At 38.9% G+C, this 21,165-nt stretch overlaps 1 protein-coding gene across 6 annotated transcripts in view; it reads left to right on the top strand.

Moving 5' to 3' along the window:
* cadm1a (cell adhesion molecule 1a) overlaps nucleotides 1–10,050 on the top strand; it is a 403,137-nt gene extending 393,087 nt beyond the window's left edge. For 5 of the 6 annotated variants that reach the window (XM_013134625.4, XM_020048544.3, XM_013134623.4 and 2 more), the window contains one exon: nucleotides 5,322–10,050. In XM_013134625.4, the coding sequence (XP_012990079.1) occupies nucleotides 5,322–5,440 (119 nt within the window). In that variant the 3' untranslated portion in view covers nucleotides 5,441–10,050. Of the gene's footprint in view, nucleotides 1–1,897; nucleotides 4,766–5,321 lie in introns of those variants that run through there. The other variant, XM_013134624.4, reaches the window with a different exon arrangement.
* The last annotated feature ends 11,115 nt before the right edge of the window (nucleotides 10,051–21,165 follow it).

Here is a 21,165-nt window from a genome sequence, read left to right as displayed (position 1 = left end):
GCAACAAGGAGTGCATGGGTGGACATTGCATCCTTTCTCTCCAAGCACTTTAGCTGATCACTGAATTTTAATTACTGAACTGAATGTACTCCAGTATTTGGTACAATTAGCTGACAGATTTGTTTAAAGATTATTTTTTTTAAAGAAATACTGACGTGACACAGAAAAAAAGGTAATTCTAACCAAAAACAAGCAATAAGGCATTGAACAAGTGCGTCCTAAAGGATGTACAGATTCAAAATAATATGTAGACCCACAACTCCCACACGGATTTCAAATGTAACGCTTGCTAGACAAACGGAGTCTTAGACATAGTGTTTCTGGTCATACTGTAGGCCAAGGGTTGATTCAGCTGCCGTCCGTGGCCTCTGGTTCACGTGTGCTCCTGCAATGTGGGTTGAATATGGCCCGCTGCTCATTCAGCAAAACTATTTTCTCTGTCTTTTCACACACTCTACCGAATAAAGCATGTGAGGCGAGGGCTGACCTGAAACCTTCCCGTCTCTTTGGGCATGTGCACAGGTTCAGTCATCCATCGGGATTTGAGTCCTATAGCAACGTCACATGACTGTTTCCGTATAGCTGGTCTATTCGCCCTGGTGTCTCCACGGTGACAGGACCGTTGGGGTTGTTAGGTGGTTGGTGGAGTGGAACGTTTCAAGCTGTCGGGGATATGTGTCCAACTGTCTGGGCCCTACTTGCCCCACTATCTGCGGCATCTCTGGAGGTAACTCCAGGAGACTCTTGTTGATGATCATGTTCTCTATGACAAGTTGGGCGTCTCTTCCCGGATCCAGTTACCCCTTTCCCAGCCTGATCAGTGCAAAGATCTGTGCCCTCGGACAGTCCTCATCCGCATACATCAACTCATGGAACCGCTGGACTCCCCCTCGGGCCAAATTGGAACTGGGCGATGAGTTGTGCCTTGAGGCTTGGGTAGTCTGTGGCAAGGGCAAAAAACACTGGCTGTGTTTTCAGCGTGGCAGTGGAGCTAATAGTCCAGTCCAGTCTTCCCTTGGCCACCCATCCCAGGTGCCTGTCCTCTCAGAAGCGAGCAGGGAGGCCTCAAGGTCGTCATTCCTTATCAACCCTGGAATCAGGGCACTAAAATTCACCAGCCTCTTACTGGAAATGGAGGCTTGTCTGGCGGAAACCTTCCGTTCCATAATATATTGAAGACATGGTGTTCCATAATATATTGAAAATAAACAATAAAATGTACAGGTGATGCAAAAGGAGACCTAAGTCTTACAGTCCTGGGTCTTGTACATAATCAGAACAACTCATGCAAACGGAGACAATTCTGACTAGTTCTATACAACTCACTGCAGTAGATAAAACAGAGATTAACACTCAAAGAATTTCAGAGCTTACCTTGTCGATAGCTGTCTTTTCAGATGGCGTTGTGATTGCTATTCCCTATATCAGCTCCTAAAGTGAGCTCAAAGGCCTGGAATTCCTTGCCTGAGGTTGCTTTAATTACGGTATAGCAAATAAAGTTCTTAATTCAAATCACCTGTTTTCAGTATCTATATCCAATGCAAACCTCAGACCAGGTTTCTCCTGGGTACTTGAATCCCCAAGATTCCATTCCATCACACATCATACTGTATCTGCTTAAGACATCAAGCAACATTGTACAACTTACAGAAGGCTTTAAGGTAATTAAAGCCTTCTGAGCAACCTAAGGTTCTCAGAGGACAATGTGTGACATATGTTGTGACTGTTGTGTAAACCTTTGGCCAACCCTACCCTGTGTACAACTGACCTTTCACTGAACACAGTGCTGGATACCCTACAACATACCTTTAATTATCCAGCATGCCTTCTTTGACTTCCACCTTCTCCTATGAATGCATTTATGTTCTTGCTCCCCAACCTTCTTGCTCCCCAAAAGCATCCTGGTCTGGAATGGGTTGAATTTTGACCTACTCCATCAGCATCACACAAACCCCCAAAACAAAGCTTCCAGCTTCCAGAATCATCTGGGGCATCCAGTAGGGGTAGCCCTGCCCCAGACTGCTGCCTCCAATTGGGACCGTGTCAGGGGAGGCATTTCAGAGCCAAGGCCGCCATAGCTGTAGTTGCAACAAACAATGCTGCATGACAAAGGTGGAGCAAAACAACCAGGAGGCTGCAGATGCTGCTGAAACTACACCCGCCAGCACCCATTACTCCCAAACTACCATCAGGAGGCCTTCCCAGAGATGACACAGCCTCCCCTTAAAAGGGGTTTGTCATTTGCTTTTGATTTTCCCCACTATAAAATGCCCTCCAGGGCCCTAAACTCTTGTTCAGTGTTTGTTCTCTATGTCTCTGTTACATTATGTCACCACCTACAAATAGCCTGGTGTATGGCTGGAGTACCCACACTCTATATCAACCACCTTCAGTCTAAAGTTAACATTTTGGAGGCTTATGCCACTACGTTATGCCAATAAGGCTTATGCCACTAGGTATGCCAATAAGGCTTATGCCACTAGGTATAACCATCCTGCCACAGACTTATTGGCACCAATCTATTTACTATTATTTAAGTTCCTCTTAGGCACCCCCCCACCCCACCTTAACATCAACTTTACCAATAGTAACCTGCATTGTGTCAATTACCTAATACTAGTGTGTCCTGAAGCCAATTCCATAGTAACCTGCACTGTGTCAGTTATCTAATATTAGTGTGTCCTGAAGCCAATTCCATAGTAACCTGCACTGTGTCAGTTATCTAATACTAGTGTGTCCTGAAGCCAATTCCATAGTAACCTGCACTGTGTCAGTTATCTAATACTAGTGTGTCCTGAAGCCAATTCCATAGTAACCTGCAATGTGTCAGTTATCTAATACTAGTGTTTCCTGAAGCCAATTCCATAGTAACCTGCACTGTGTCAGTTATCTAATACTAGCGTGTCCTGAAGAAAATTCTCTCTTTGGCTCTTTTTGCTCTTTCACCATTAACAGAAATGAATTGCTAAATACTCCTAAACTTGACACTTTCATCACACCTTCAAATACAAACTGCTGCGGTCTGATCGGTTCTCCTGCGGAGCACCAGATAACTAAATAAAAGCTCCTAAAAATCAATTAAAGAGGCAGAAAGGAATCCCGAATCAAGCTTGAATATTTGTTAAACGATTCAAACTAATGACATGGCAAGGACTTCACAATATCACAGAGCAGGCAAATAAGCCACATACTGATGCTTCTCTCCCAGACGAGCTAAAGACATTTTACACTCTCCAAGGCTGACAACACTGATACATCCAGGGAAGCTTTTGCTGCTCCAGACAACCACGGTCCTCACTCTCCAAGGCTGACATGAGGTACTCTGTTTATTTATTTTTTTATCAGCCCTTACGAAGCTACCGGTCCAGCTGGCATCCCCAGTCACATCCTTAGGGTGTATGCCCACCAGCTGGCGTGTTTCCTTACAGACATATTCAAACTTTCCATGTGGCATGCTGTAGTTCCCACTTGCTTGATGCAGACTACATCATTGCTGTTGAATATAGTTCAGCTTCTAACACTAGAGTTTCCTGAAAACTCATCGCCAAGCATAGAGTGCCGTATCTAGACACCACTCTGTGCTACTGGATTTGGGTCTTTATGACGAGCAGACCTCAGGCTGTGAGGATTGGCAATAATGCTAAATACCAACCAAACTGACTCAAATCTGGGGGCACCCAGGGGTGTGGTCTTAGCCCTTTACTTTTTGTTCATCCATGACTGCTTGTCTCTGCCTGACACCAACCCTATCATCATATTTGCTGCCAACACCATGCTTATAGGCCTGATAACCAACAATTAGGAGTCCACCTATTGTATAGAGTGGAAAGAAAAAACAAACTCATACTGTTGTGCCAGGCTTCAACCTTTCCCTTAACGTCAGCACAGCAAAGGAGATGATAGTCGACTTCAGGAAGCAGAGGAGGGAACACAGCCAATCCACATTCACTAGCCTGCAGAGAATCAGCAGTTTTAAATTACTTGTGTTCACTTAAACAAGAACTTGTCATGGTCCATCAATGTTTAGTATTATCAAGAGGTCACAACAGCACTCTGCTCCTTAAGGTCAACTGAAGAAATGTGCCATTATGCCCTGTGTCTTCTTCAGGTGCTATCGCCTCACCGTGACAGCTGACTGGGCTTCTGTGTCTCTTCTTGTCCTCTTGCAAGTTAAGTGTATGATAATACAGTAGGGGGAATGCAAGCGCTTCTCAGGTGTAGTTTTAGGAATGATACTATGATAGTGGAGTTATTCTATACTATCATACTCACCAGAACGTACTCAAAGGAATGCCTTCTGTGAGTACAATCAGAGTATGAAGCATGGTATTAGGCAATTTGAGAAGGTCCAGGTGTAACAAGGGCATTGGATTTACATAATTATATGTTTAACATGCTTCTATTTTTATATTTTATGAAATCAAATATTTCACATTTAATCTCATGGTTTTCTTTCCTTTTGTGAATTAATGCTGACAGTTTCTTTTTTTTACTTGAGCAAAATGTACTTATTAGATCCCAGATGTCCTGTTGTCCCAGACAGCTAACATAACATAACCAGATAAGAGTGTCTGCAAAATGAAGAAAATGTTAATGTAAATGTTAATGTCAAGGAAATGTATGAGGAGGCCTTTAGGAAGAAATTAAATAATATAGTCCAAACACTACTAAACTGAACTTGCCTGCCCCAAGGACCGCTTAACTGACTACTAAACAATACAAAAATACAGTGGGTGGTCCACTCAGTTCTAGCTAGTGTTTTTAGACAGTGTTCCTACGGGTTGTGTATGCCCAAGGGCGACTTGCTGAAAAAAAGACTTTTCTCAGGGACACAGGGACAAACAAAACACACAGGTTGAACAAGGACCAAACAATTGACTAGACAACACCAAACAAAACACCACAGCAGTACATACTCACATGAAACAGGACAAAGTGAGATGTATGTGCTGAACTAAGTTATGAACAAAGTGTCTGTCTATCAAAAATGGTGTGTATCTCAAGAGTGTCTTCGTCCATGTGGGGTAAAGAAAAAGAGTCTCTCTGGGAGAACCAACTGACTGGGTTCTTAAACCAGGGATGTGTGATGTGATTGGGTAATGGAAAAGGGAACAGGTGGTGCAATTAGGAGGGGTGTCCACTGATTGGTCCACCTCAGCAGTCAGGCGATGCACTCATGACTGCCAGGTGGGAAACTCCAACAAGCCAGGAACATAAAGGACACCTGGGGAAACGGCAGGAGGGGAAAAACATAAACGCACATACAGGATACCTGCATGCGTAACATCCAGTCTTAAAATGCTTGTCCTTTCTCTCTTCAGGTACCTACTTCACGCATGAAGCTAAAGGAGCCGATGACGCAGCAGATGCAGACACAGCCATTATCAACGCGGAGGGCGGCCACAACAACTCGGACGAGAAGAAGGAGTACTACATATAGAAATCACAGGGCCCTAATACCTTCCCCTGTGTGACACCACGCTGTCTTTGGGTTGGGGGGTGGGGAGGGGCGCTTGGGGTTGAGAATGGGTTAGGTTGGGTAGCGAGTAGGATGTGTTGGGTTTTATGGGTGATTGCCAAGGATTGAACAATGTATTGTCCAGTCTCTGCAGCTGAGGAGAGGAAATATGTGTATAAGATGGAAATATAGGGAGAGGATCAGGGCTTTTGGTGAGGGTGGCTGGGGGGGAGGGGGGGGTTTGAGGGTTGCCAGAAATCAATGTAGAGGGAGTTTCACCATTCAACACCTCCGAAAACTGCTGGTACGAATTTTGTTTAGTTCAACCATTTGCAGAAAATTCTGTGCCTTGTTCTGAATTTATTTTATTTTCATTCTTTCCTACCCTCCCAGACATGTCATGTGGCTCCACCTTCACCTCTTCCACTCTCTTCATTATCATTGTAATGTTGGCTTAGCGGTGAAGCTTAAATTACACAGTGGCTCTGTTCATCTCTCCCACTGTGTTCACACACACGTCCTCTCTTGCATACCATAAGCTCATAAGAACCCTATTTCAACTATACTGTGAGCAGGCCTGGTCTCAAGCCACCACCTTTCTTTTTTTAAACCTTTTAAAACACATCCAATGCTTCAATTATCAAATTTATCAAATTGTACAATGAGAAACTATTATTACCCATAAATAAAGTTTCCCCCTCTTTAAAAGACACTAACACACACATACACACTGAACAATAATAGTCTGTAGGCAGACAGTGGGGGATAAAAAACTTTAAAACTCGTGTTATTGGGGCCAATTCCTCATCAATATAGATGATCTGTATTTTTTCATTTGTCTTAAAAAAAAAAATCTAATGAGTTCTGTCAGCACATTTAAAACATTGCCACTATTTGGAATAGGCAAAGTAGAAGGCACATTATTTCACTGTCACTATGCTGAACTTATAGGCATTTTCAATTCATTATTTTTCTATTTTATTCTCTGTACAATTATGTTTTTGGTTCTGTTCCACTGAATAGAACTGCTATTCTTCTGCAGTCATTTATTGTTTTGTGACGATATTTTCAGGGTTTTAAATCCTCTCCCTCTCATTGAGAAATATTTTTCAAATAGCAAATGACAAAATGCGTTGTTATGGCATGTGCTCACTCTGTGTATTTCAATCACGATGCCTCAGTTTAACGACTTACTGCAACCAACATTAATAAAAGGATATTACCATCAAATACAACTGATATATTTGAAACAACTGAACAGTAAAATATCACACTTGTGTTTTTCCTGCCATATGTTTATAATAAAATTAGACTTGTAAACCAAGTTATACAGAAGCCCTGAAGCCTAAATTCAAAACAAAATATCTAGCACCACTAATGCTATTTTGTTATAATGACATGATGGTTGATTCATTGACCTGCTGAGCACACTATGCATCAGTCCTGATTGTGTAAGGCTATATTTATTTTAGTTTTTTTCAGGAGTCTGCGATAATATGTCTACTAAATGCTACAGTTGGGTGTGAAATTGGCCTGACATTTTGTCGCTGGTTTATGATGTCATGGGGGTTTTTTGTCTAGCTGAGTGTCTTTATAGGCCCAGTAGTTTATTTTCTGACTTGTACGTTTGATAGTTGATGCATTTGATTTTTGATGCGTCCCTTGTTCAACCTCGATTACTTAAGCATCTTTTGTGTGCTATTCATTTCCAAAAACGCTCTTAAGCCAAGTTAATGTATTCAGCATCATAAAACATGATGACTCTACCTTGGGAATATGGTTTAATATGCTAGGTTCACTGAGCATAGACAAGGTACAATCACAGCTGTCACCTTACATTTAAACCATTGTCTAAGCTCATTAAACCCAGTTTATTAAACCGTATTCCCAAAATTGAGTCATCATGATTTATGAGGCTGAATGCGTTAACCTGGCTTAAAAGTGATTAAGGGAATGAACAGCATACACAAGGTAAAAACTGACCGAAATACAGCCATGCATGTCCTGACAATCACAACAGACGCATAGTGTGCACTGCATACAGTATATGGGAATTAGACAAAACATTTGTCTGGTGATGCCTGTTTCCCAAACTAAAAAAAGAATATAAAACAAAAATACTATACAACCCTTAAACATGCAAAAGCAAAACATCAAACACAACTGATGCCTGAGCAAAATATTATTTTCAAAGCAAAACACAAAAAAAACTATTATGGACTCTTCAGAACCAATATTTCCAAAAAGATGATATATGTTCAGGAAATATTCACACCATACATTAAACACGTGCCAGGACATTGTTACAAACAAACCTATATCATGATAATTTAGTTTTTTATGATTATTACAAGTGTTTGTTTTTAGTTTTGTTACTCCATAATGTACAACACTCATGACCAAGTTATGACAGTTGAGTGTCACTAAGAATTAACCATGGAGACAGGGTCTTCTTGCCACTACTATCACAGACCAGCCTTCGGACTCTATGTGGTCTAGTCATGATGCAACAGTTTTCAGTTGCCGAAACAGTCAACATCACACTGCATGCACTATGTGAGTGTGCACCTTTGCAAATACATGATACAGTCTTCACTTTTTCTTTAAGCATGAAGCTAAAGTGGGGGGGTGGGGGGGGGGTCTTCAATTTTCTATTAATTTAATTTTCTACATTACCAAGGTCAGCAGTGCTGTTTAATCTATTTGATTGTCCTGCTGAGGTTGTTGGCATGACAATGAGGGAAAAGATGATATTGCTTACATGTTTCATTTGAAGATTATTCCAAATATAATATATTTTAAAGGAGCAACCATTGGTTTAACACTGTATAGCCCTATCTGCACAGGACATGTATTACCATAGAACATTGGTTATGGAATTAATACCCCAGCATGTCTGTTTTTCCAGAGGACAATTTGGATGGGATTCATTTTACTGAACCTCCCCATGTAGTTATAATGTTTTCTTATTCAATGTTGGCAGGTTATGACTGAAGCCTGTAGTAATATCTGGCAAAACGGATCATTCATCTGTAGACTAAGTGCATAGAAGTTGTTGAATCAATGTGTACATTTTTCCCAAACTATACATCACCTGTTAAAATCTGTAATACCATCACAACACAGGGATGCACAGAATATGTATTATCAGAGGACCTGGGAGTTTGCCAAAAACAAATATGTATTTTCTGGTGGCTTGAATAATATCCTTCCATGTAGTTAAATAATATTTTGGCAGTTTACTAAAATTAGGAAAGTGGTCATTTCTGCTTGTGCACATAAAGTAATTACACTCCCCAACCTACCACAGTAAAAAGATGTCCGAATAGGGTTCATGATAACAATACTGTTTGTTTATCAGGACAGTGGTGGCTATCAGACTTTTTTAAATCCTACCATTTTAGACTGTGACTTCTTATGACATTCTTTGGATTCCCTCTCTTGTTTCAATAGAACAAACATCATAGAGAATGTTAGCGTCTTTTAGATTGAGGTTGTGTGACTTGTATTAGTAAGCATTATTTCGCTTTGGTCAAAAGTGTGGCACTTCCATTCTAAACTGGACCTTAAAGAATTTTCTTCGCTGAACACATTAATTCCCTTTCATTGTGGGTGGACATGTTATTAAACATACTCACAGCTCTGTGAACTGGGTAGATGTCTATGTTTCCGCTTAACCTTTTACTGATGTGTGTTGTGGTTTGAATTGGGCACCACAATCAGAACCAATATGAAAATGGAGTGTATAAGGAAAAGTATCCAACTAGAAATTTGTTGGAATTAATTAATGCTAATTTGCATAAGCAGCTACCTGTAGTTAACACTGGCGTTATAAAGTGTAAATTGAAATTTTGTGGATGACGGACATCTCCGCAGGTTTGTGGAATGAGTTTGAGCTTTGAGTATAGAATGTTAAATTTTTTTATTTCTATTTCTGTGTGTTGTTATCAGTATTTTTGAAAAGCCCCTTTGTTCCTCAAGGTACAATTAACTTGGTAGTTTGACAGTGTTACTGATATCATTTTTATTTTGTAAAATTACTTTTTACATTCCTTTGTTAATACCCTGTGTCAGGTTAATGTGCATTGAATGGTGTGATTGCATCTCAGGTAGAATGCGAAGTCTAGGCCCCCCACACATTGATGAAGTCTAATTAAAAAAAAGAAGTATGCTAATCTTTTTAGGTCAACAGACAACTGGTGATTCTTTTTGCATTTAAGCTGTACATGTTTTATGTATTTTCTTAAATATTCAATGCACTGTATAAGATGTGTTTAAATATTACTTTGTATAGAGATAGTTCACAACTAAAGAGTACTTTGTTTGTTAGAATGACGCAGGAACAGAACACATTCAGCTGTGGCTGTACAATTATTAATTGAAACACAACATTTCTCTGACGTTTACTTCTCCCAGGATGTTTTCTCGTTTATCACTTCATTGTTTCTAGGTTGATTATTTTTGTCTTTCTGCTGTACTTGGGCAATGTCAATGTGTATTAATGAAGAAAAAAGAAATCCACATTCCCATACACATTTTGTATTGGTTCATAAATAGACATTTTTACAAAAAATAAAGAGTTCTTGTCTTAATAAAAAAAAAAGATATTAATGTTCAAAATAACTCGTGTTGTTTTTTTATTCCTATATTCATTATTTTCATGTACGGAGATAAGGTGATGCTCCCCAATGTCTACAACCTGGTTGAAATGACATCAGTATGACATCACTCTTAGATAAATTAAAGGCCTCCCAGCCTGCTGATAGGAGCTACACAGCATGTTTAGGTTTTGGATTAACTAAAATGTTAGCTCAGTTGGAATGCTATTTCGCAATATTTTAACATAAGGGTTTCAATGAATAGGCACAGTATTGTTTTTACTGACATATTTTCTTAATTGTCACCAAACCTATACACAAAAGCATCCACCTTTCCAATTGATGATACGGGGGCTATGTGTGCAAATTTGTCAAATACTACATGGTATATTAGTTGTATTAAAGGTGTAGATCTTAAAGCTACACTAAGTAGTAAAAAAAAAAAAGAATTACAGCATTTTATAATTACTCGCCAATCACAAAGCGGTTCTGCACCAATGCACAATAGAGAATAAAGTTCTGAATTATAATTAATAGAATTACCTGTAAAAAAAAAAGCATAGGGTTCCTAGGTTGCTAGCTATAGGGAGCTAGTGTTCTTATGCTTCTTTGCAGTTTTCACAGTGTATGCTGTAGTAGACAAGGGAGGAATTGGCAGTTAGTCGTCTTGGTCTCTAACTGCCATTATAGTGTATATATAATGTATATATCTTCCAGGTAAAATGCGCTTTCTCAAAATAAGCCAAAAAGGCATGCCTCGCAGAAAGGCGATTGGCTGGAAGGAGATTGCTGTAACAGGCACTGCACTGTCTGTGTTGCTTAACAAATCTTAGAGGGCCTCATTAACTTACACAACATGTTGATGGGGGACAACACATTTGTTTTTTTACTGAAAGAAAAATCTTACCTAGTGCAGCTTTAAAGGGAACATTTGTTCTGACTGATTATGGTTGTGTAGTGTTTCGATTAAACCTGATTAGGGTTGTCACTATTTGAAGTTATATTGTCATCTGTAAATAAATAACTAGCTAGCAATGACTTCAACACCAATTAGGAGCCATCACTAACTTTAACACAGAAAACCAAATGAAATCTGAGATCAATAAAAACAACGTTGTCCTACATACATCAATAACCTAGGCCTAGGTAAGTGGATAGACATTGTAGGAACAAATTATAATCCTAAAAACGCTTTCCTGGTTTATTGATTCACCAAATGGTGCAAAGCTCAGTCACCCATGATTAATTTTTAGCTTGCTGGCTCAGGGATTCGATCTAACAACATTTTGGTTACATGTTAGATGCTTTAACCGATAGGCTGCGTACTACCCCTGCTATTGCTACCAAAAGCCTACTTGATGTGTTGAGGAACATGTTGAGTCATGTTTTTTAAGGTAGCCACTTTTAGGTAATTCAAAGTAATTTATTCATGTTTGTATTCATTTCTTCCTCCAGTTGTATACATTTTTTCTCCCCTTTCCATTTAGTCCAAATGTGCAGTCTGATGCATATTTTGCCAAGCCATTCTGCTTATTCTGAAACTGTTTGCTCAACCAGGAATTATTGACTGTCCACAGCTCCACTCGAGAGAATGCAATCCTCATCTATTCAGATATTATTTTCAATATACTCTGCACAAAATTGTAAACGCAACACTTTTGTTTTTGCCTGGATTCATCACAGAGCTGACCTCAAAGATCTAAGACTGTCCACCAGAGCTGTTGCCCGTGAATTGAATATTAATTTCTCTACCATAAGCCACCTCCAAAGGTGTTTCAGAGAATTTGGCAGTACATCTAACAGGCCTTACGAATGCAGACTACGTGTAAACACCAGCCCAGGACCTCCACATCCAGCATCTTCACGTCCAAGATCGTCTGAGACCAGCCACCCGGACAGCTGCTGCAACAATCGGTTTGCATAACCAAAGAATTTCTGCACAAACTGTCAGAAACCGTCTCAGGGAAGCTCATCTGCATGTTCGTCGTCCTCATTGGGCTCTCGACCTGACTGCAGTTTGTCATCATATCCTACTTGAGTGGGCAAATGCTCACATTCGATGGTGTCTGGCACTTTGGAGAGGTGTTCTCTTCACAGATGAATCCTGGTTTTCACTGTACAGGGCAGATGGCAGACAGCGTGTATGGCGTCGTGTGGGTGAGCGGTTTGCTGATGTCAACATTGTGGATCGAGTGGCCCATGGTGGCGGTGGAGTTATGGTATGGGCAGGCATGTGTTATGGACAATGAACACAGGTGCATTTTATTGATGGTATTTTGAATGTACAGAGATACCGTGATGAGATCCTGAGGCCCATTGTTGTACCATGATAATGCACGACCCCAAGTTGCAAGGATTTGTACACAATTCCTGGAAGCTGAAAACATCCCAGTTCTTGCATGGCCAGCATACTCACCAGGCATGTTACCCATTGAGCATGTTTGGGATGCTCTGGATCGGCGTATACAACAGCGTGTTCCAGGTCCTGCCAATATCCAGCAACTTTGTAAAGCCATTGAAGAGGAGTGGATCAACATTCCATAGTCCACAATCAACAACCTGATCAACTCTATGCGAAGGAGATGTGTTGCACTGCGTGAGGCAAATGGTGGTCACACCAGATACTGGATGGTTTTCGGAACCCCCGGACCCACCCAGACCTCCCCAATACAGTGAAACTGCACAATTTAGAGTGGCCTTTTATTGTGGCCAGCCTAAGGCAAACCTGTGCAATAATCATGCTGTTTAATCAGCATCTTGATAAGCCACACCTGTGAGGTGGATGGACTATCTCGGCAAAGGAGAAGTTCTCACTAACACAAATTTAGACAGATTTGTGAACAATATTTGAGAGAAATATGCCTTTTGTGTACACAGAGAAAGTCTTAGATCTTTGACTTCAGCTCATGATAAAAGGGGGCAAAAACAATAGTGTTGCGTTCATAATTTTGTTCAGTGTAGTTAAGGTGTTGTTTGAGTGGTCCCAAACAACACCTCAGGCAACTGTTGAATTCAGCTGTGAGAAAATACATTCATCTTATTTTAGTATTTTGTCAAAACATTTTCAATAAGTTTCATATGGCCTACTTGAGTATAGTAAATTAATACGCCATTGTAATTGTTTTATTCTTTGCACATTTTATATTTCAGTGGTCAGAATTCATTCTATAGAATACAGTAGCTACAGAATTTTGGTTAATACCCAAAGATTTGTCAACTCCATGCCAAAAATTGAAGTCTCCCATCCTCCTGAATGTTTCACGTCTCCAGCTGCCACTTGTCTGAACACCCCACACACTGTCCTGATGACGTGTGCAATTTATAGTTTTCATTAAACATATTAAACGTGTTTCAAGTGCTTTACTAAGCCTGTGAATACTTTTGTATGTCGCTTTGCCGAGACATTATGATGTTCACACAGCAAAATGTGCTGTAAGAAATTCAAATTAATCTATATTTTTCCAAAGCACACAGCATCTTTCCTGACTGCTGCACCCACACTTAACGTGTCATGGTGAGGTTTCAAGCCCAGCTCTCAGCAGAAAGCTCTTGCAACAGCCTACTGCAGATGTTGACTTTGAGTTGTGGTCTGTATGATGCCCTGGCTTTTGATTTCCTGCGCAAGGACGCAGCACCGGCTTGTCATGCTGCCAGGGCTCAAAGTCACCTTGTACCCCTGATAGAAGCCTATCTGCTAGCAGGCTGCCAGAGCCCAGCACAGATGTCATGTGGCATCATCTGCTGTCCTAAGACATGAAGACACTTGGGGTTGCAGAGGGGAAGGTGGAAGAAGGGGGATGTGTCAAACTTGGAGCCCCTTGTCAGTAGGATTCCAGAATGTTCCACACGTGTTGCAAGGAGATTTATTGTCAAGGCATGTGACCAGTTCCCCTGGCTTTTACTTCGACTAGAAGGACAAAAGTACTACACAAGTATTTCTCCCAATGTGTCCTCTTTCTCACATTAGATTTTATCCTAATGTTGACACCATAATATTTGTTTACATACATCCAGATATATAACCAGTTATCAAAACTGATGTAATGTAGAACATTATTACAAGTAATGTATTGAACCAATTGTACACAAAAGGCAATGGTAGTGTAGGTATACCTATTAACCACACTAATACTTATGTTTAGACATTTCTTATACAAGTTTTAGAACAAAGTGTAGATGAAAATATTAATCTGTCATTAAAGCTTTTATGACATCACTTGCACAATTTTGTTCATGTTCAAGATATTTTATAAAATAGGCAAGATGTCTGGACTGGCCTTAATGGGGTACCAAGTGTTCCAAATAAGCTTAAGATTTAATGTTACAAAAGTACATTTATTTTATTCATAAATATTAAAAATAATATTATAACTATCTCAATTATTGCGAGGAATAATACAAAATATTTCCTGGAAATGCACAGAAGTACATGAAATATTTGCACTGACATTTTAATGGTCATCAATACATTTAAAATGCATCAACATTCTACTTTTATTTGAACTAATTAGTCTAGTTTTAATTAGTGGTTATTGTTCTAGTTGGAATTCGACAAGAATACAGCATTTGCTACCAAACTACTTTGACAATTGAGGTATGACCCATTGGTAACTTAGTGAATGCTTAGGTAACAGCTGTAAACAAATTCAACGTGCACAATGTTAATTTTGTACAAATCATTAATACACAACCATGCATTCGTGAGGAACAATTTCACAGTATAAAAACACAATTCATGTCATAAAGCTCAACTTAAATGAGCTCCCTACCTAACAGACAGTGATTTGTTTGTTTAAGACCTTATTCTTCTGATTCCTCTTCCTCCTCTGTCATAATGACTCAAATGTGTTTTCTCTGTCGGCAAGTGGGAATGGGCAACGCAGATAAGCTTTGCACAGTTCAGCTTGGCAGAATATGAACTCATCCCATAGTCTACATGACCTGAGTTGTATACAACCTTCCACAGGTGTAGCCTCTGCCATCGTTCACCTTTTGTGATACTGAAAAATAGTTTTTATTGTTAATGTGATCAGTACATGTTGCACTCCTAGCAAAAACTGTGTTTTCTTATTTTAGGCATCCCAATAGAAAAATAAACATTCTCAGTATTATGTAAGGTAAGCCTAAGTGAGTAAGGTAGAATATTTGAATAAAAAAACAACTATGCCATCAGTTTTAATACAAAGTAACCAAATGAGCAAAGCTATTTGAAAAAAATATATTGGGGAAAAAATATACACTAGTAACTACAACAGCATGCAAAGTTCATATTGATCTTGATAAAAAATATTTGTTTATTTTAATTTACACTTTGCTCTGGGGTAGTGGGTTTTATTGAACTGTACCACTTTAAGGCCAACAGAAAAAAAATGATATTTCCAAATAAATGAATAAACTATTTAAGTTTTATATAACAGTGAAACATGAAAATAAAATATTGGCGAATGTGGGTTATATTTGATTCACATAAAGCATGTTGTTGAAACACATTATAGTATGTAGCTACATTATTGGTTGTGATCCATCTTCTCAGTTGATCATGAATAATATTAACATTACATTAACATTACATTCAACAACATTTTTATTGTTATTCATATGCATGAATAAAAACATGAATCTCTACTTAAACAGTAAGTTAGACTACTTACACAAAAAAGACCAGAAAGTATATGACAAATGTGAAATCTGTATGTGTTCTACACACCAAAGTAGTAGCAACTGGACATTGGCAATGATTTAATAGCAAATCTAAAAGTATTGACATTCAACATAAAATAAAACACATATTGATATTTGAATCCAAAGTGGGAAGTGGGCTTAAAGGGTATGTGATCTTGATAGGTATGTGTACACTACACACATTTTATCACCTCTTTGCTGCTTTTTAAATTATGAGGTAATAGCCAAGTACCATAGATCAGCACAGCTGTGCTATAAAAACGTGTTTACCGCAATCTTGGACTGGACTGTACAATTCCTTTTCTATAATGGGTTACCAATATTAAAAAAAAAAAAATTTGTATTTAAATGTGTGTAAACAGATTCATTTTATAAATGTGTACTGCAGAGCCGGAGTACACATTAGTTTTATAATTATGATATTAAAAGTGAATTATTATCATAATTCACTTTTCCAGAAGGAAATAGACCTGACACACACGTATTGTTGCTGTACATGGCAGCTGGTCACTGGTTTGACTTTTATTGTATTAATTCGACTGGTTGTTCATTCGGTTTATTCGAGTCGCTGTTGGCATTGGGCAGCCAGGCACTGTGATTGTGCTGTCCATGGTCCTGAATTTCACATATCATCTGGCTCATCAAGCCAGGTGATTCACACAGAACAACTAAACTTGTAACCTGCCTGCAAGACAATTCTACATAAACAGGAATTTTGGAATCATAACACTGATGATTTATTGATTATAATCACACACTAGTCAATGCTATGCAAGCTCTTTCTCCTTGACTTTCTAGCTGATTTTAGCCAAATAGACAGATTACACAATCAGTTTAAAGTTCAAACTTAGACAACAAAAACACTAAACCAACCAGATTTTATCTGTTTTTCTATTGAAATGCTAATGCATTTCTTCGCCAATTTCAGAAAAGCAGTGTTTTTAGCAATTGTTATAAAATGCCTGCTAGGCTTGAAACAAGAAGTACAGACTGGACTGATACAGTGAATGAGTGAGGACAGTGATTTCTCAGAACATTAAACAAAATTCCTATTTTGCATCATAGATCACAGCTTTTTTTTTTTTTTTTTTTACCATAACTTAGATTGCATTTGAACCATCAACATTTTTATTTTGGCCCACTGACAAATTTCTCACTCTGACCAAGCCTTAGGAAACACTCCAGCATACTCACACTGTTTTTCATAGATAAAACATTAAAGACAGGATTGCCAGATCTGACTTCATCTCAGTCACAAATTATAATAGCCTCCTGCCTATTCCCCTTGGCTTAAGTGTAGCAAATGTATCCAATGCCAGGAAACCAAATGCGTAAAATGGTTCTCCTGTCACAGATTTGGCCATGGCTTAAGAATCAAATATACCATTAATTGCAACTCGCATAATGTCATCTATGGGATTCACTGCCCATGTGGCTTATTTTATGTAGGAGAAACCTCAAGGGAAACTACATGCTAGAATGTGTGAACTCTGGTGTGCCATCAGGCGCTCAGATCTTAATAGTTCAGTGGCCATTCATTTCAAAGAAAGAGGCCACTCATTATGTATATTCTTCCATTTGGAATTGAGAACATCAGCAAACACAAACGTGGAGGTGACATCGACTAACACCCAAGGTCCAGAGAGATGTTCTGGATATCTTTTCAAAACACTCCAATCCCTAGAGGTCTCAACTTGGAAAATGATTGTAGCAGGTTTTTTCTGAATGAGCCTTTAAACTGTTATAGCCCAGTCCCAGTCATTAGGCAGTAGTACATTTTGGAGTACACACAAGCTAATGACTATCCCCAACCTAATTGTTTCCCTCAGAACATTAATTACTTACACATTGTCTTTGCCCGATGAAGGCCATTGTAGGCCACAAAGTTACATTTTAACTTTGGCATTAAAAAACATTGGCATTTTTTAATGGTGAAGCAGTGATTCTCCTCTTCTTTCCCATGATTGTTTCATTTTGTGACTGAACCTCATCTTACATTGGTAGAGCTCTTAATTTACACCAATAGAGTAGCATGCTGTTGTTCTCAAGAGATAATTATATACGTGTTAGATTGTTCACATATGTACAGGTCTGTGATGCACTGAGTTGGAGTACAAGAGTTGACTGGGCTTGACTTAAAGCACTGAATATCATGATAATACATGAACACTACATGGAATGTCTTTAGGGTATTGTTAGCATGAAATAACTTCACCAAATTACAGAACTACATATATAGAAGACCACTAGTATTATTTACCAGTTCTCAAGTTTAAAATGTAATGCAGATGTTCTGAAATGCCAGAGATAACTGTCATTCCAGGTTCTGTTTTTGGCCATTTTGGCCATGTTATGAAATAAATAACTATGAAATAAATTATGAAACTACTTGATGCATAAAAACATGTTATTCGCCCCAAAATAGAGAAATGTTAAGTTAATTTTTTGTTATGGTACAATTACAATGTTTGGGAAACCATGTTCATAAGATTAGTGTAATGTTTCTTACACCCTAGTACTAAAATTATAGAACATCAAAAAAAATTATACATAGAAAAACTGCATATTTTATCATTTCCAAACTTTTCTGTTATTTTCCCAAAATGTTAACACATAAAGATACATGTTTATATATCTTTATCACTCCACAGACAGTTGGTTTTCTGAAAAGCCAAAACAATAGGCTATGTTCTGGGAACATTCACCAACCATTTTTAGTTTGCTGGGTAACCATTAATTCTGACATTTATATGTGGAAGAACAATGAAGAAGGGACCAAACAAAGTCAGATTTGTGATTGTACTTCTGCTGTAGTTAGACACAAATTGGTGAGATAAAGCATTCCTCTTAATTTGTAATTACCTCCATGCAATCACTGCTGTGTTAATAATTGCACATTGGTAATAAGGTTTGTGGTTAGTGCAGGCATTAGAGAACTCACTTTCAAAGGTTATTTACAGAATGAAACAATTAGTGGACAAAGTGGTTTTTTGGTACCATTGGAGGCTGCTTGTCTGTCTGCATGACTCAATGTCTAATCATAACCTGTCACCAAAAATGAATATGTCCTTTTCAGTGCTGGCAGTGGACAGAAAGGTTGTTTAGCTACCCTGCCATTAAAAAGAGCTACTATCCATCGGTGGCCTGTCCATCCATTTTCCTCAACCACTGTAACGAAAAAGTCCCACTGCTTTCCTATTCAGAGCCTGAATTGCTTCTTTTGTTGATAGTGATGCGCCACAATGGCTATTGGAGTGGCTTAAATGGCCACTGAAGAGTCACCCTGTTCTACCTTTCACAGCCAAGAACCTTCTCCAGTGTTCCCCTTTCAATGAATCTATCACTGCTGCGCCAGGAGCCATTTAATTGCAGTGTGTTCTTGCTGATATCCCTCTGTCAATATTGCACCAATATAAATTCAGCAACAGGCACGTGCACAGGTAGGGCTGAACTATACAGAGCACATGCCCCTTTGCTCTGTAGCGCCTGGGTGTAACTCACTCCGATGAGCACCAGTCGTCCATTTGCGTTACGCGTATCAGGAACACAGACTTATCTGTCTGTTTGGGCCAACAACTCACTACAAAGAATATAACAGTTTCAGGTGCTGATGTCCCTTGGAAGGTTTGCACACAACACTTGTTCGGCAACACACAACATTTCTATAAAGACAACAACTTCTGAGGATGAGTGTCTTCTGGCAGCCAAACGTAGCTGTGATTTCTTGTGTCCTGGGCAGTTGACCATATTTCCATGGGCCGCTAAGTACTTTATAGTCTGTGGACTCTGCTAACAGCTAATCTAAGGACCGGGGAGATGGACTTATGAGCTTGTGAATGTCTGAGTTTGAGGATGACTTTGTTTTTCTTATCTTCAGACACTCATTTTTCACCACTTTTAAAGTGGTTCAGAGAGCAACATTTTCTGTATCATGAAGGCACCTGCTCCTGCTAAGGTGAGGTAAATAACCCAGTCAATGATGACCTACTGCTTCTATCTTACCTATTTAGAATTTTCCAGAAGGGTGGCAATAATTTTATCCAGGTAATTAAATTTTTTCTTGTAAATACGCACAATCAAAGCATACTATGAGGAGTAAACTTGTGATATTTACTAAAACCATTGGTTTAAACGATTGCTGTAACAGTGCAAGCAGCTAGGTTTTCTCATCAGCAAATCTGGGACAATATTCCACAATGCATTTTCTCAACGAACCAATCTGGGAAAATGAGCAACAATGCTTTAGCCAAATTGATTGTGGTGACCTGAATAAAAAAATCAACTAATCAAACACTTCAAGCAGTGTGTAATCAAATTTTTTACCATCCAATCACATTTGTTATTCATATCAATTTGGCCACAAAATACATTTGTTTAATTTGAAAAGGACATTTCACATGATTGCTCCATTGACAAGATTACTGACATCACACACAATTGAAAATGGTTGCTGATGTGACACACAAAAATATATCGATCAATCAGATGCATTTTATAAAACCCTTTTTACATCAGCAGTTGTCACAAAGTGTTTTCACAGCTACCCAGCCTGAAAAGAGTTAATGCACAATGGCTAGGAAAAACTCCATAGTAGGGTCCAAAATGAGGAGGAACCAGACTCTTCTTGGTGACCTTTCTTTTCTTGCTGTGCCAGGTTAAGATTACAAGAGTTTACAACTTTACAGGCCACGTCAATGTTTCTGCATGATCATAAAATAAGCAAGTTCATAAATCACCATAAAATAAGCAAGTTCATCCACAACATAACCAGGTGGACCAGGACCTTGTGTCTGAAGGTCAGACTGAATTGGTGGGGCAGTTGATCAAGGTACCTTCTCCATCATTCAACAATCCTTCATTGCGATCTTCCATCAAGTTTTATGTTTTCTTTTTTTTACATTCAGGGAGGTTGGCTACAGCAGCATGGGCCATAAACCTCTTTATAATATTATGTGCTGTGGAAACAGGAACATCAATGTCTCTGGGGATGGACTTAAAGACTCATGATGGTCCAAGTTTGCCTGCAATCTTCTGTCAGACGTCATCAGACATTTCTTTAGTTTCTCTTTTTTCCAAGGTCATTTCGGTACACACAGTGACACAAAACAGGAGAATGAGTCTTTGTAATTGTGGTAACAATGTGCACAAAAAGCTGTGTGAATTGCCTAAGATCAGATTTTACGTTCAATAATTGCAATATTTCATCCTCACACTGAGTGTGTAGTTGTAAATGAATCGTCATGGATATGTGCTGATTAAATCCATTTAAAATGATTCAACTATGAACCCAGGAGTGTTTGAGTGTTCATTTTCACATTATTTCCATTCACATTTTTCAGGTGATGATGGTAACAGTCATGGGCAGGTTGGAGTAAGCATGTATAGCTCCAGTCCTAGTAATGCAAATTATTTCATCAGGTCTTCTTG

This window comes from Esox lucius, chromosome 7 (assembly GCF_011004845.1).
Source record: "Esox lucius isolate fEsoLuc1 chromosome 7, fEsoLuc1.pri, whole genome shotgun sequence".
NCBI classification, from domain to species: Eukaryota; Metazoa; Chordata; class Actinopteri; order Esociformes; family Esocidae; genus Esox; species Esox lucius.
Note: the sequence above shows the minus strand (reverse complement) of the source record. Positions and strands in the feature narration are given on the sequence as shown.